This window comes from Carcharhinus amblyrhynchos, chromosome 21 (genome assembly GCF_965287045.1).
Source record: "Carcharhinus amblyrhynchos chromosome 21, sCarAmb.v2.hapA, whole genome shotgun sequence".
Lineage (NCBI taxonomy): Eukaryota > Metazoa > Chordata > Chondrichthyes > Carcharhiniformes > Carcharhinidae > Carcharhinus > Carcharhinus amblyrhynchos.
Genome location: NC_137344.1, coordinates 12,170,692 through 12,186,037, shown reverse-complemented (window position 1 = coordinate 12,186,037; position 15,346 = coordinate 12,170,692). Strand labels below are relative to the sequence as shown.

The following is a 15,346-nucleotide window of genomic DNA, read 5'->3' as shown; positions in this document are numbered from 1 at the left end:
CGTAACAAATATACTCTCTCTGATCACCTCTAGTTTTTCATTGAACATAACATCCAGAGAAAAATATATCCCAAATGAGCAGACGGACTTCACAGCTATCAGCGCTGGTTACAACACATCTCCCAGATTTAGCTTATTACAAAACTAGGCACAATACTAGACAATAACAGACTGCAACATAGCAGCACATGAACAGAGTGCTCATATTGTGGATGATTGTTCTAGATGCTGCGCAGCAGCAAGCTTGGCAGCCAAAAGGAATAAAGCCCCAGCAATGACCTCTGACACACAAGAAAGGCAGGCCAAGCCCAAGGACCAACTGAAACTAATGTGAACATCGTCAAACAGCTTGTGTCCATACAAACGCATTGCAATGGTGAAGGCAGCTTTTGAATAAGCGACGTACACACAGATGCCAGCCAGGGTCAGTGCACCTGAAACATAGAGAACAAGTGATGTTAGAACCTCACTATATATATCCACACTATTTCCATTTCTGTGTTTGTCACTCAAAAGAGGCAGCTGGGCACAAAATAAATTCACAAACTAGGGAAACGAAAATTTTCCATTTCAGTGTCACAGGAGCCATGCTGAGCACAGTTCATAAGATATAGGAGCAGAATTAAGCCATTTGGCCCCTCAAGTCTGCGCCACCATTCAATCATGGTTGATATCCTCCTCATTCCCATTTTCCTGCATTCTCCCCATAACCCTTCAACCATTACCAATTAAAAATCTGTAACTCCTCCGTAAATTTACTTACTGTCCTAACATCCATCGCCCTTTGGGGTAGCGGATTCCACAGATTCACAACCCTTTGGGGGAAGTAGTTTCTCCTCATCTCTGTTTTAAATTTGCTGCCCCTTATCCTAAGACTATGACCTCTTGTCCTAGAATGCCCCACGGGAGGAAGCATCCGCTCCACGTCTATTTTATCCGTACCTTTTATCATCTTGAATACCTCAATTCAATCTCCCCTTATTCTTCTAAATTCCAGACAGTATAAGCTGACTGTTCCAGACTGTTCAATCTCTCTTTATACAACAATCTCTGGTATCAATCTAGTGAACCTCCTCTGAACTGCCTCCAATGCCACTACATCTTTAGGGAAAAGGTACTCAGCAAACTATTGGGATTGGGGGCAGATAAGTCCCCCGGGCCTGATGGCCTACATCCTAGGGTATTAAATACAAAAGAAGGATCTTCATCATTTCTATGTGCACCTGTGTCCTGCCCAGACAGTTAATGCCAGCTCCCCTTAGCTGTATCACTCAGAATACATCACAATTGCTGGAGCTGTATTCTTATTCATTACAGATGAGCTGCTGGCTGGCTGCAGTGAGCCAGACACTTCCCCAGTTCGGAAGTGAAAGAGAAAAGGAGCGGGCAGGGCCATGGGCAGAGTGAGGGGTTGGGTATAATAGGGAACAAAGCTCAGAGGCACTGAGGGGCAGAGGATGGCTAGATTTATCTCAGCAGTTAACAGCTCTACCCCTTTAAGCATCAAATCAAACAAATTCAGGAACTCCGGCCATATTATTATGAGGTGAGTGAATAAATAAAGTGCAAGTCAAGAGTTGAATGAGGCCCTCTCCTAACCTATGTGCTGACTTCACACATGTTGGGTGCATTGTGCTCCATGGGTATCTTGTAGGGTTCAAGTTACAGTTCCCAAATCTGTTTGTGTGACTGACATCCTATCAGTCTCTTTATTTGCTCAGAATAATTAAAAGCTCAACCAGAATATTTTGGGGTAAAAAAACTCTGCGTAAAAGTCTGCAGAGATTTTAATGGGTGGCATGGTGGCACACTGGTTCGCACTTCTGCCTCACAGTGCCAGGTTCAATTCCCAGCTTCAGTCACTGTCTGTGTGGAATCCACACAGATTCCACACATTCTCCCTGTGTTTGCGTAGGATTCCTCCAGGTACTCCGCTTTCCTTCCGCAGTCCGAAAGATATGCGGGCTAGGTGGATTGGCCATACTGAATTGACCCTTAGTGTCAGGGGGACTAGTCAGAGTAAATGCATGGGGTTATGAGGATAGGGCCTGGGCGGGATTGTGGGCAATGCAGACTCGATGGGCCAAATAGCTGCCTTCTGCACTGTAGGATTCTATGATTAAATGTTAATAAATGATAAACGTAGTGAACTTTCTAATCAATGTAAAATATTTTTAAGTTCTCTTCAATGCAATGGGTAACTGTGTCATCGAGTAAATACCAAGCAGACTAAAAGTCTAAGGTATGCAGGAGATTGTCTCACAAACTAACAAGGATTATGCAGTAACTTCAACCTTACTAACTCAAGATCATGTCGCTTCCCCTCACACACAATTAGTCCAGAATCTGTTTCTCTTCTAATTGTCTCTGTGCTTTTATTACACAACAATTTAATTTCACCATATTTCATGATGATTTAATTAGCTTCTCTCCTGGTTAGCTGTACTGATTTATCAATCTCATTTTTTAGCTGTCCTTTGTACGTGTCAATTATTGCCCATTTATCTTCATTAACTTTCCACTGAGGCAGACACCAATGTGTAACACAACCATGAAAATCTTGCCGTCCTTCCAAACTATTTAAATTATGTCGAGTTTACAGTGAAGTAATCTTCCTCAACACAGACCTGTTCCTTGAAGAAATTCTGTGCATGCTTCTAAAGATAACAAACTCATTTCCATCTTACATCCTTAAGATCCTTAAGATTTACATCCTCGCACGTTAGGTGTAGACTAAAATCATGAATAGGTCACAGACAGTGGGACGGCGGCACGGGCTCGTTGGGCCGAAGGGCCTGTTTCCCGTGCTGTGTTGTTCTTTGTTCTTTGTTCTTTGTTCAAAAAAAGACTCTGATGTTTCAGGCCATTGTATGGTAAATAATGGGCAGTTTTGTGCTGTGGATCTGCACCAAATACTAAATGTGTTACCTAGGCAGGCATGTTGCATATAGAGGCTTGAAATACCCTACCGATTGCCTCCTTTGGCCTTCCCCAGTGGGCCAATTAGTATGGCCATTACCAGGCTTTCCATAGGGTCAGGATCTCAAGGTGGCAGGTCCCACTTTCTGAGCATTGCCAGTCAATCCTTTGCTCAGCACCACCAACAGGAGGCAGTGGCTGCTGCAGGAACTATACCTACTGGAGGCCCAGGATTGTAAAGAAATCCAGGCCATAGGTAAGTGATGATGGGAGCAGGCCTAGGAGAGGAGAGGAAAGAAGACAGGGGCACCCAGGGTGCCAAACAAGGTCCTTGCCCAAGCAAATACTCTGTGTACCATTTGATTTTAATAGTTACAACTGTGAAAATACCAGAAAACATTATTCAGGCATTAAGTTTGTGTGTTATTGACTCTTTCCAGTGATGTTTTATATGAACTGAGGCCTTCTATCGCCTCAAGTATTCTGGGGGGTGGAAATCTCCTGGACTGGATTTCTAAATGTACACTGAATTGCAGCATTGTGGTGGTACATTCAGGTGAAGTGGGAAACGGAGCTGAATTCATCTTCCGAAAGTAATGCTTGCCAAGGCAGGGGGACACACTGAGTCATCCAACACACCCACCATATGTTTTACCAAAGATATTTGGACCCTGTATTGTATATGCTTTCAGATGCAAAATCCATAAATCACATTGCAGGACTGGAACTATATTCCATTCTGAAAGAACTTTGTTCTCAGTCAGTTACAAAATTTTTTGTGCCTTTCCACTCCCCACATTGTCAATGGTTTCATTGATAGACTCCCTACAGGACAGAAGGAGGCCGTTCGGCCCATCGAGTCTGCACCAACCACCATCCCAGCCAGGTCCTAGTCCTATAACGCCATGTATTTACTCTGCTAATAAATACCCTGACACTAAGGGGCAATTTACCATGGTCAATCAACCTAACCCGCACATCTTTCAGACTGTGGGAGGAAACCAGAGCACCTGGAGGAAACCCGTGCAGACACAGGGAGAACGTGCAAACTCCACACCGACAATGACCTGAGACCTGGGTCCCTGGCGCTGTGAGGCAGCAGTGCTACCACTGTGCTGCCCCACATGGTTTATGTTTTCTTAATATTCCTATCCTGGGTGCATTGGGATGGGAGAGATTCAGAAATCTGGTGGAAATTTTGATTTTATGTCTACATGTGCCACAAATGGCAAGTGAACTTTTCACAGAGGCAGACACCAATGTGTAACACAACCATGAAAATCTGGCAGGACAGTGGGTAAGGCATTAGGCTTTTGAATAACTTTTCTTGTTCCCCCCACCACTGCACTTACGCAATCCCCCCCCAACCTGACACCAAGTTGATATTTTGCTTTAATGAGTTTTGTGCCATCTATCTATTTGACCTTGCACTTCCATTATTGATTTGTGAAATGCCATCTTATGAAAATTAACATTAGGAAGCAGGACTTGTCAGCTAGCTCAGTAGCTGACTGCTGCAGCTCAGGTTCAATTCCCAGTGGCTACTGGGGTCTCAAGTAGGGTGTTGGCAACAAGAATGCTGCTGCAATTGTCATTAAATCATGTTTAGGGAGGAAGCTGTCAGCAAGTTTGCACTTTGGAAATTAGGCATTGGCAGACTATTCGACAAGGAATAACGAGAAAATAGCAATGGAGACACTTTCCAGCTCTGCCTGGCTGCTGATGGGTCAAGTCACAAAACAATTTGCAGCTAATGAACTGAAAGAAAAAAATGCCTTCCTGCAATTTTGGAGTGTCAATCTGTTTAAGAATTATCACGAGCTGTCTGTGAGGTCTTGCAGATGTTGGTGTTTCTAAAGTTTAAAGTTTATTTATTCGTGTCACAAGTAGGCTTACATGATGGGTTTTTGATCAGCGAGGGGATTAAGGGTTATGGGGAGAGGGCGGGAGTGTGGAACTGAGCCACGACAGATCAGCCATGATCTTATTGAATGGCGGGGCAGGCTCGAAGGGCTAGATGGCCTACTCCTGCTCCTATTTCTTATGTTCTTATGAAGTTACTGTGAAATTCGTCTCGTTGCCCACATTCCAGCGCCTGCTCGGGTCAGTGCACCTAACCAGCACGTCCTTCAGAATGTAGGAGGAAACCGGAGCACCCAGAGGAAACCCACACAGACACAGGGAGAAGTAGCCTTACATTAACACTGCACTGAAGTTGCTGTGAAAATCACCCAGTCACCACACTCCAGCGCCTGTTCGAGCACACTGAGGGAGACCAATGCACCTAACCTGCACATCTTTCAGACTGTGGGAGGAAACCAGAGCACCTGGAGGCAGATATGGGGAGAATGTGCAAATTCCACACGGCCAGTGCATGTGTTCCAACACATCTGCTAGCCTTTGCACTGTAGGAGGTCATGGGTTTGGAATGTGCAGATGAAGGAGGTTTGTTGCTATCTACCTGCCTTGATCCTCAGCAGAAGATTCCAGTCACCTCCAACATTAAGAATGCCTAGATGGAAGTGGCCGATGAAGTAAATGTAATCTCAAGTGTTTGAACAGTTACGTGGGCAGATTGCCACCAGGCTGTTGATTAACCCTTCTTTGCAAAATGTTTTCCCCCATTGACATGGGACCCCCACTCTGGGAGAAGGGGGCTTGTGCAGAGGAGCATCTCCAAACTCCCGGGGCTGGGACAGGGTGCGTTTTCCCCAGGATGCCCAGGATGACTCTGATGCAGCTGGTAGTCCTATTCTGCTCACTTGGGGCAAAGCAAATATCTGCAGAGTTCATTATCTCACGCATTGCTCATCAGCATCAGGCTAATGGAGACCAGCACATGTTCCAGCTATGTCACTCCTTTTTTTTTGGTTGTGTTGGGAGTTTTCTTTAGAAAAATGTTTTGATGCTGTTGTGGCAGTTAAAGGCATGGTCTTCCTGGAAGAAATGTGATGTGTAAACATTTTCCTTTGAACTGGTCGATAGGGGCCAGGAAGCAGGAGAAGCACATGGAGCCAAGAATTATCTCCCAGGCCCTGGGTGGAAGGGATTTCAGGAGAGGTTGCATGCGTTATATATTTGGTGCTTTCCTTAGACCCCCGATTGTTTACACTGATTCTGCCCATGTGACACCAAGCTTACTCCAGTGAGATTCACAGGAGATTGGAGTGGAACTTAGCACTGGTGGGAACAGGAAGATTGCTTGCTCTTCCTCTATGGAGGAGATTCCATGTCAAGCCACAATTGTGTGAAAGTGCCCAGAGCAAAAGCTAGTTCTCACGATACAACACATCATTCTATGCATCCAGCTTCATTTCCCATCATTTCTGGAATATCATAAAACCATAGATTTCCTACAGTGCAGAAGAGGCCATTTGACTCATCGAGCCTGCATCAACTCTCTGGCAGAGTATCTTACCTAGGCTCTCTGCCCTACCTCATCCCCGTAACTCCACATATTTCCTAAGGCTAGTCCATCTAATCTATACATCTTGGGACACCAACAAGCAATTTAGCCTGGCCAATTCACCTACACTGCACACCTTTGGACTGTGGGAGGGAACCAGAGCACCTGGAGGAAGCCCACGCAAACACGAGGAGAATGTGCCAACGCCAGACAGACTGGCACCCAAGGCCAGAATTGAACCCAGGTCCCTGACATGGTGAGGCAGCAGTGCTAACCCAAGATTACAAGATTTACAAGATCCTGAAGTCTACAAATATGGTCACCTACAACTTCTCCTACATTATAAAGACACAACACTTAAAAAGTATTCAGTGGCTGCAATGTGCTATTAGATATCATGAAAGATGCCATCCGTCTGTCTATCCCTCCATACACCCCTCCCTCCATCCGTCCATCCATCCCTCCATCCATCCCTCCCTCTATCCATCTGCTGTCTTCAAATGAGAGTGCAGGCAATCTTTCTGAGGGCATTTATAAAATCAAATAAAAATCTCTGGATGGCTTCTTGGATCACAGCCCTTTGAACAGCAATGATCAGAGAAAGGATTGTGTGGGACAAACTCCCCGAGTACTGTGCCTGAATTAGAGCATTAACTCCATTACATGTTCCATGGCTGTCAGTGTTCCAAACTGCTTACCCGCACACGTGCTCTTTTTTAAGTCAAGTCTCTTTTTAACACAATACAAAGAAAAGATTAAATAAATAATCTAATCAAGGTTTTCACCCTCTGTGCAGATTTGTTCAATGAAATGACACTTGGTGAAAAATGTGCAAGACCCAGCCATGAAATAGATTGTAAATCCTCCCTGGTCAGTAGCAGAAAATTGTCTCACTTACTCACACAACACACTTGTTAAAAAACACACTGCTCTGAGCCTGAAATGCCTGCCAATTCTTTTTTGTTCTTAACCAGTGTTATCTGGGAACAGATTATTAAATAAATACAATGGATTGACAATTGATCTGAGAAATGGTTGTCTTTTGAAGCAGCCCGTATCTTATCACCCATTTTGGGGAAACAAATGAAATCCAGATAGCCAGCTGACTCACAATTACCCCAGTGAAGTCTTGGGATGGAATACTCCAGGTCCCGTGAGAACTGGGATCTTTCTGAGTGTGAACTTTGGCAGTTGATTGATTCCAACTCCTGCAACACTAGCATAACAAGCAATGGGATTATGAGGACTACCCTCCCCCACTCATCAATTCCAGTTGGGATTGAAATTAAATCAGAATGGCAGATTCCCAGACTCCCAGGAGGAGAAACTCCCACAGGGATCACTTACCAGGAAATCTCAGGTGTCTGAGCTAGAAGCATAGAATAATAGAATCTCTATAGTGCAAATAGAGGCTATTCGGCCCATTGAGCGTGCATCAACAATAATCCCATCCAGGTCCTATCCCTATCCCGGTAGCCCCATGTATTTACCCTGCTAATCTTTCTGACACTAAGGGGCAATTTAGTATGACCAATCCACCTAACCTGCACATCTTTGGACTGTTGGAGGAAACCCACACAGACACAGGGAAAATGTGCAAACTTCACACAGATAGTGACCCAAGGCCAGAATTGAACCTGGGTCCCTGGAACTGTGAGGAAGCAGTGCTAACCACTGTGCCATCCATTTAAACAAATGTAAGAAAAATAAAGTGCCACTCACCAGTGACTTCCTGCCAACAGATTCCTGCCAGCATCAGGAATACCCGGTCATGGAATCAGCCCGGGTTTGGTATCATAGAGTATTACAGCACAGAAGGGGGCCATTTAGTCCATCAAACCCATGCTGGCCCTCTGCCATCTAGATGGGTCGACTCCCCCACCGATCATCCATGTTTCCATGAATTAGATCTCAATACCAGCAGATCTTGCTGGACTTAACATTCATCAAACAATGAGGTAACAGTGTAAACCCTGCCCGTTCCACATCTCCCGATTTTCACAATTCAAACAAGTTTGGCCAGTGAAACAAAAGTCCAAATGAGGTGGAGTTGCCTGCTTCTCAAGAATGGGTTTCCAAGGTGCAGAGGAGACTCCTACTGAATAGAATCCTCCTCAAGCTTTACTATTCCTAAAGATTTCAGATGAACAGGGGAGAATGAAAGACTACACACATTACACATGGCCTGGGGAGGAACAGCTCACTCTACATGGGTTTACTGACACAATGGATACCACACAGTTCATGCTCTTCACGGCTTTCTGTTTATGGTCAGTACCTGAGCAATAATTAATGTGATTCATGATTATAAAGCTGTTTCTGTGAATCATTTAGCCGTCACTATACATAAGATCTGTGATTGGAACGTCAATAAGAATTCACTCATGTGTCTTGTTCTTTGTAGAACAGCATGGTGGTACAGTGGTTAGCACTACTACCTCACAGCACCAGGGACTCGGATTCGATTCCTGGCTTGGGTCACAGTCTGTGAAATTTGCACATTTTTCCCGTGTCGACATAGGTTTCCTCCAGGTGCTCCGGTTTCCTCCCACAATCTAAAAGATGTGCTGGTTAGATGCATTGGCCATGCTAAACTCTCCCTCAGTGTACCCGAACAGGTGCCAGAGTGTGGCAACTAGGGAATTTTCACAGTAACTTCATTGCAATGTGAATGTGAGCCTACTTATGACACTAACAAACAAACTTTAACTCTTTTCCTGGGGTATGATTCAAAGCTTACACGTGTGTGTGTTGTTGGTCTGTAAAGTTGCTGAGTTTAACCCGCAAAGCTACGGGCAACTGAATCAAATCATTGGTTCACTCCCAAACGGAACAAAAGAGTGTAACTTCTAAATGGTGAGTTTTATGTCTCTGTGTAGCCCACATATCTACATCATATTGTGTGTTATTTTTGAAACAGCTATAATTGAATGATGATAAACAGGTTAAAGTAGCTCACACCAGGAATGCAGTACAAGTGTATTTAGCATTCATTATGGAAGTTCAGCAATTACTAACTCTGAACTCCTTCTCTGAACAAACAAAGCTGTGTTTTTTTTATTTTACAGATTTTTCTTGCTCTCCACAGAATGGAGGGAGGCAGCCCTCACCCTCCCATGACTAAACACTCATTCTTTGCAATGTGCAAGTTAGGTTGATTGGCCATGCTAAATTGTCCCCTATTGCCCCAAGATGTGCAGGTTAGGGGGATTAGCAGGGTAAATATGTGAGATTATGGGGATAGGGTCAGGGTAAGATGCTCTGTCAAAGAGTTGGCAGGGACTCAATGGGCCAAATGGTCTTCTTCTGTACTGTAGGGATTCTATGACCCCAGCTTTTGGAATCTCCAATAATCTATCCTGACAAGTATGTGGACAAGAGGATAAAACAGCTTCATCTTCCACATCTATCCTGATGTCCAGCTTCATCTCTCTAGCATGTCCCTCAATCTTTAAACCACCTCTGTTCTGTCAGAGTACCACAGAAAGAGGCCATTCAGCCCATTGTGTCTGAACCAACTCTCCGAAAGGACATCTTACCCAGGCTCACCTGGTTGGTCTGCTGAAGGGGGGAAGCACTGGGCACATGAAAATGGGCATCATGGCGGAAGACCCAGTAAGAATTCAGTGGCTGCTGGAATTGAAGTAGGGCTCGGTGGAAGTTTGATCTCAGTGCTCCAGCACTTTGTTTTATTCTTTTTGTTCGTATCTTTGACAAAGTACAACCCTCACCTCTCAACACTCTCCCTCCCAAACACACACTCCCCCTGCCCCATCCATGCCCTGTAGCCAACCTCAGAGCTCATCTATGGCAGCCTTTGGCTCCCACCCACTTCCATGGCCCTTTATTGGCCCCATGCCAACTAAGTGCCAACTCATCCCAACCATGATCTCCACCCATCACTACTTGCATGCTAAACATCATAAACAGCAAGTGATAGACAGAGCTAAGCAATTCCACAACAAAATTAAAAGGGGGACGGTTTAGAACGGAGTTGAGGAGGAACTTCTTCACTCAAAGGGTGGTGAATCTCTGGAATTCTCTGCCCGTTGAAGTGGTGGAGGCTGCCTCGCTAAATATTTTTAAGACGCGGGCTGATGGGTTTTTGATAGGAGAGGGGATTAAGGGTTATGGGGAGAGGGCGGGAAAGTGGAACTGAGCCACAACAGATCAGCCATGATCTTATTGAATGGCGGGGCAGGCTCGAAGGGCTGGATTGCCTACTCCTGCTCCTATTTCTTATGTTCTTATGTTCAATGGATCCAATCTAAGCTCTGCCATCCTGCCACATCCAGTCATGAATGGTGGCAGACAATTAAACAATTCATTGGAGGAGGAGACTCCTAAATATCCCATCCTCAATGATGGAGGAACCCAGCATGAAAGGACATAAGATAATGTCAAAGCGTTTTCTACAATCTGCAATCAGAAGTGCTGAGTGGATGTTCCATCTCGGACTCCTCCAGTGATCCCCAGCAACACAGATGTCAGTCTTCAGCCAATTTGACGCACTCCGTGTGATATCAAAAACAGCTGAAGGCACTGGATCCTGCAAAGGCTATGGGCCCTGGCAATTTTCCAGCAATAGTACTGAAGACCTGTGCTCAGAACTTGCTGTGCCCTTAACCAAGCTATTCCAGTACAGCTACAACACTAGCATTACCCAGCAATGTAGAAAATTGCCCAGCCAAATCCTATACACAAGAAACAGAACAAATCCAACCCGGCCAATTACTGCCCCTTCAACTACTCTCGATCATCAGTAAAGTGATGGAAGAGGTATTGACAGCATCTGCTCAGCAATAACTTGCTCACGGATACTCAGTTTGGATTCCACCAGGGTTACTCAGCTCCTGATCTCATTACAGTCTTGTTCAAACATGGACAAAAGAAGTCAACTCCAGAGGTGAGATGAGAGTAACTGCCCTTGACATCAAGCAACATTTGACCAAATGTGGCATCAAGGAATCCCAGCAAAACGGAGTTCAATGGGAATGAGGTAGAAAACCCTCCGCTGTGTGGAATCATACCTGACACAAAGGAAAATGGGTGTGGTGATTGGAAGTCAATCATCTCAGTTGTGGATGAAACCTATTCTTGCTCCTGCAGTCTTCTCCCCAGCTTCATCAGTCCTATGTTTCTATCAGAGGACATGGGGGGGCAGGGGGGGGGAAGGTGGATCAGAATATTGAATTTGATGATCAAAATGAAAGGCGGAGCTGGCTCGAAGGGCTGAATGGCCTACTCTTGCTTCTATTTTCTGTGTTTCTATGCGCACTTCATAAATATTCACACACACACACACACACACACACAAAAACACACACACAGAAACACACACACACACACACACAGAAACACACACACACACAGAAACACACACACACACAGAAACACACACACACACAGAAACACATCCAGTTGTCAATGTGTTATTGTAACATCTTCCACAATATTCCTCACAATATCAGCAAGCTCTTCATGACCAAATAAATACTTTTGATAAATAGCAATGATTAAACATAACATCAGTTCCAGGACATCACTGCAGGTGTTCCTCAGGGTACTGTCCTAGGCTTTCATTCACTCCTACAAACTCACATAATGATCTTCACATCCCTTTTCACCCACTCTCCCTGGCCTGTGTAAAAGGCCTTCCAGCAGCAGTGATGGCCTCCTGCCTCATGAGACAGCAGGATGTCATTGGCGAGCATCAGTAGAGAGCTCAGCAGGCTATCCAGACTAATGCACCAGTGCAGCAATGTCAGGGTTGTTGTTTTTCAGATAAGTTGTTAATTTTTCAGATAATTAAGTTGTTAATTGAGGCTTTATCTTCTCCTCGAAATGAATCTGAAAGATGATTGAGGGACTTCCAGCCAGCGTGCTGGCCAACACTCAGCCCACATCATTCAAACAATCATTCATCCAATCATTTATCCCATTGCTGTTGTTAAATCCTGCTAGCTCCCGTGCAGTGTAATCGTGGCTGCTTATTAAAAGTATTTCTTTGGTTGTGAAGGGCTTGCCAATATTCCGAGGAATATTGTGGAAGATGTTATAGTAACGCATTGACAACTGGGTGTGCATGTTTCTGTGTGCATGTGTGTGAATATGTGTGAAGTGCCCATAGAAACACAGAAAGTAGAAGAAAGAGTAGGCCATTCAGCCCTTCGAGCCTACTCCGCCTTTCATTTCATCAAATTCAACATCCTGACCCACCTTTCCACCCCCATATACTCTGATAAAAACATAGGACTGATGAAACTGGGGAGGAGACTACAAGAGCAAGAATAGGTTTCATCCACAGTTGACACTGTGACATGTCTACACTGAATTAAGTGTTGCTGAATTAACTGTGTGCAGGCTGTATAGTATTCCTTCACAGCCTCTGAGTGAAGTCTGCACAAAGTAGACTGATGTATGTCTTTTATTATTACAAACTAGAGGAGCACTTGTAATTGGAATACTGAAGATAAATTGTCGGCTGTCAAATTACGAAAAACACATCAATACAATAACATGTTTCAATTAACATTTACAAGTGACATCTGAAGACATTGCGGATGCCTCTTGCAGATCCTGATATTTCAGCAGTGGGAAAACTCAACTGCTGCTTCAGGACTGTTTTAATTTCCCTGCCCAGAGAAGCAGTAATTTCATTTATCCAACCTACTGAGTACTAGTAATGTAAAATAATCACCAGCTCATGTTGGATTTCAGAGTTATATCCTCAAGTCCCCATTCTTTCAATAACGTGTGTATTAATCTCAGACTCTGCGCAGGATATCTTAAATTTTTTGAGTAAGTCCATATATCTCACTGGCTGCCAAATGATTTAAGTGTTTATCACACTTCTGCATGATTAGCTAGGCATTTATCCCAAAATGTTTGAAAAAAAATTAAGTATTCTTAATACATAATCACTGATACGATGGGGGGGCAACCATTCTGTGCACAGCAAAGCCACCCCCCTCCCCCACCACATACTGCATGCACAATTAGAAAGAAATACAGGGGTTTGGTGACATTAGTAGAAAGTCCTGATGGCTTATTCTATCTTTGTTGATTTCTTTAATAGGAATGTTTCAATCACTGTCCCTAAAGTCTTAATGCACTTTCCCTTCCTTTTGCTGAACCTTCCCCCTGCCACCTATCAACTATTAGTATTTCTACTCATATACAAAACTGTGATTCCTTTAACCATGGAGAAGAGGATGGAGGAAGCCATTTTTGAGATCAGGTTACAGGTTTCCCTATAAACCCATGCATATCACAAATAGACAACAGTTTAGAAGTTTTGTCTTCACAGTCTGCACCCGTTTGGGAGCTACTCAGCAAAAGAGAGAAGCAGCCAGGTCTGCGCCTTAAGCAAAGACTATGCTGACTCTATCATTCACCATGCGAAACACAAATGGGAACTCACACTCAGACTGAAAGACTGAGTTTATGTGGATTTAAAGGAGGTTGGAGTCCCAACTTGGCATTAGAAAAAGGAATCTATAGCATAAGCATACAGAAAAAAGAAGTTTGGGGATTAGAAGTTTACCCAGCTGGGAATGTAAAAAGGAAGGAAGCCATTGAGAAACGAGAATCATTTTAGACTGCTCCCTGGAGGATGAAGTGTCAATTTAAGGGACAATATAGCATGTGACTGTAGAGGGGGATTTTGATCATGCTGAAAGCTGAACAGGGAAATCTCTTTTCTGTAGTTTAAAACATAAATTGCCTTTGAAAAGAAAACAATGTTTAATCAGCAGTGCTTATTAATTCTTTGTTACAGTAAAACTTTTAAAAGATGAATTCTTGGTGTCAATTTTTCAGCTGTTAACTAGATGCTTCCACTTCTCTTTAGAAGTTATCAGTCTCTACGTAGATTGCTAATTATTAGGAGGATGGTGGACTAAAGTAACCCCACCACCACGCCACCACCCACCCACCCCCACCCGTCCCGCCTCCCCCCCAACTAGGTATTTTCACCAAAACTAGAGCAATTCTTGATTCTGGAGGAATGAAGAGATAAATGATTTTGCGCTCAGAAAAAATATTTAAATGCCTGCCTGGAACAGAATTTAAATGAGATGGGCAACATATTTTATTCCTAGATCCTTATGCTTGTATGACATCCCTCTATTAAACTTTAATACTAAATGTAATCACTCAATTTTGAAATGTGACATAGTGGTGAGTTCCAGGGACTTGTTGCAATGCAATAATTCAATTTCTGTGCATGCTTATTCCAATTCTGTCCCCATGTTATTGTAAGGTAAAGAATAACATAGAATCATTGAATCTCTGCAGTGCAAAAGGAGGCCATTTGGCCCATTGAGTCTGTACTGACTCTCTGACAGTGTGTCTTACCCAGGCCCTCTCCCCAGTGTTGAGACCAATAAGCTACAAAGGATTTCCATAAGAGATTACATTTTCAAACAGAATCTGGAAATTATGAATTTTATGACAAGTTTAAATTTCTGATAATAAATGAAAAGCATGATTTTAAGTTTCTATCTACATATCAAACACTGGGTAGCATGACTGGTCAAGCTGAGACAAACAGGCTCTTGATTTGAATCCTGAGAGGATTCAGCCTTCCGTCTTTTATTAGTTTGGTTCAATGTTGCACCTCTGAAACATTACATCAAACCCTGTAACCTAGACTGACACTTCAGTGCAGTGCTGAGAGAGTGCTGCACTGTTGGACATGCTTCTTTTCAATAGGATCCCTACCGTGCAAAAGGAAGCCATTTGGTCCATTGAGTCTGTACCAATGCTGTGAAAGAGCATCTTAGCCAGGCCCACCTCTCCACCCTATCCCCATAACCCCACACATTTATCACAGCTAATTCACCTAACCTACACATCCTTGGATACTAAGGAGCAATTTAGCATGGTCAATCCACCTAACCTGCATATCTTTGGACTGAGGGAAGAAACCCATGCAGATCCAGGAATAACATGGGCATCGTTGGGGGCCAGTATTTATTGCCCATCCCCAGTTGTCCTTGTTCAGAAGGCAGTTGCAAG

The 15,346-nt window shown here is 43.8% G+C and overlaps 1 protein-coding gene across 1 annotated transcript in view; it reads right to left on the bottom strand.

Annotated features, from left to right (window-relative positions):
* The window catches only part of LOC145356651 (transmembrane protein 235-like), a 49,219-nt gene continuing 33,873 nt past the window's right edge, over positions 1-15,346 (bottom strand). The window contains exon 4 of the mRNA XM_080209503.1: positions 1-434. Coding sequence (XP_080065629.1) covers positions 202-434 — 233 coding nt within the window. The 3' untranslated portion in view covers positions 1-201. The remainder of the gene's footprint in view (positions 435-15,346) is intronic.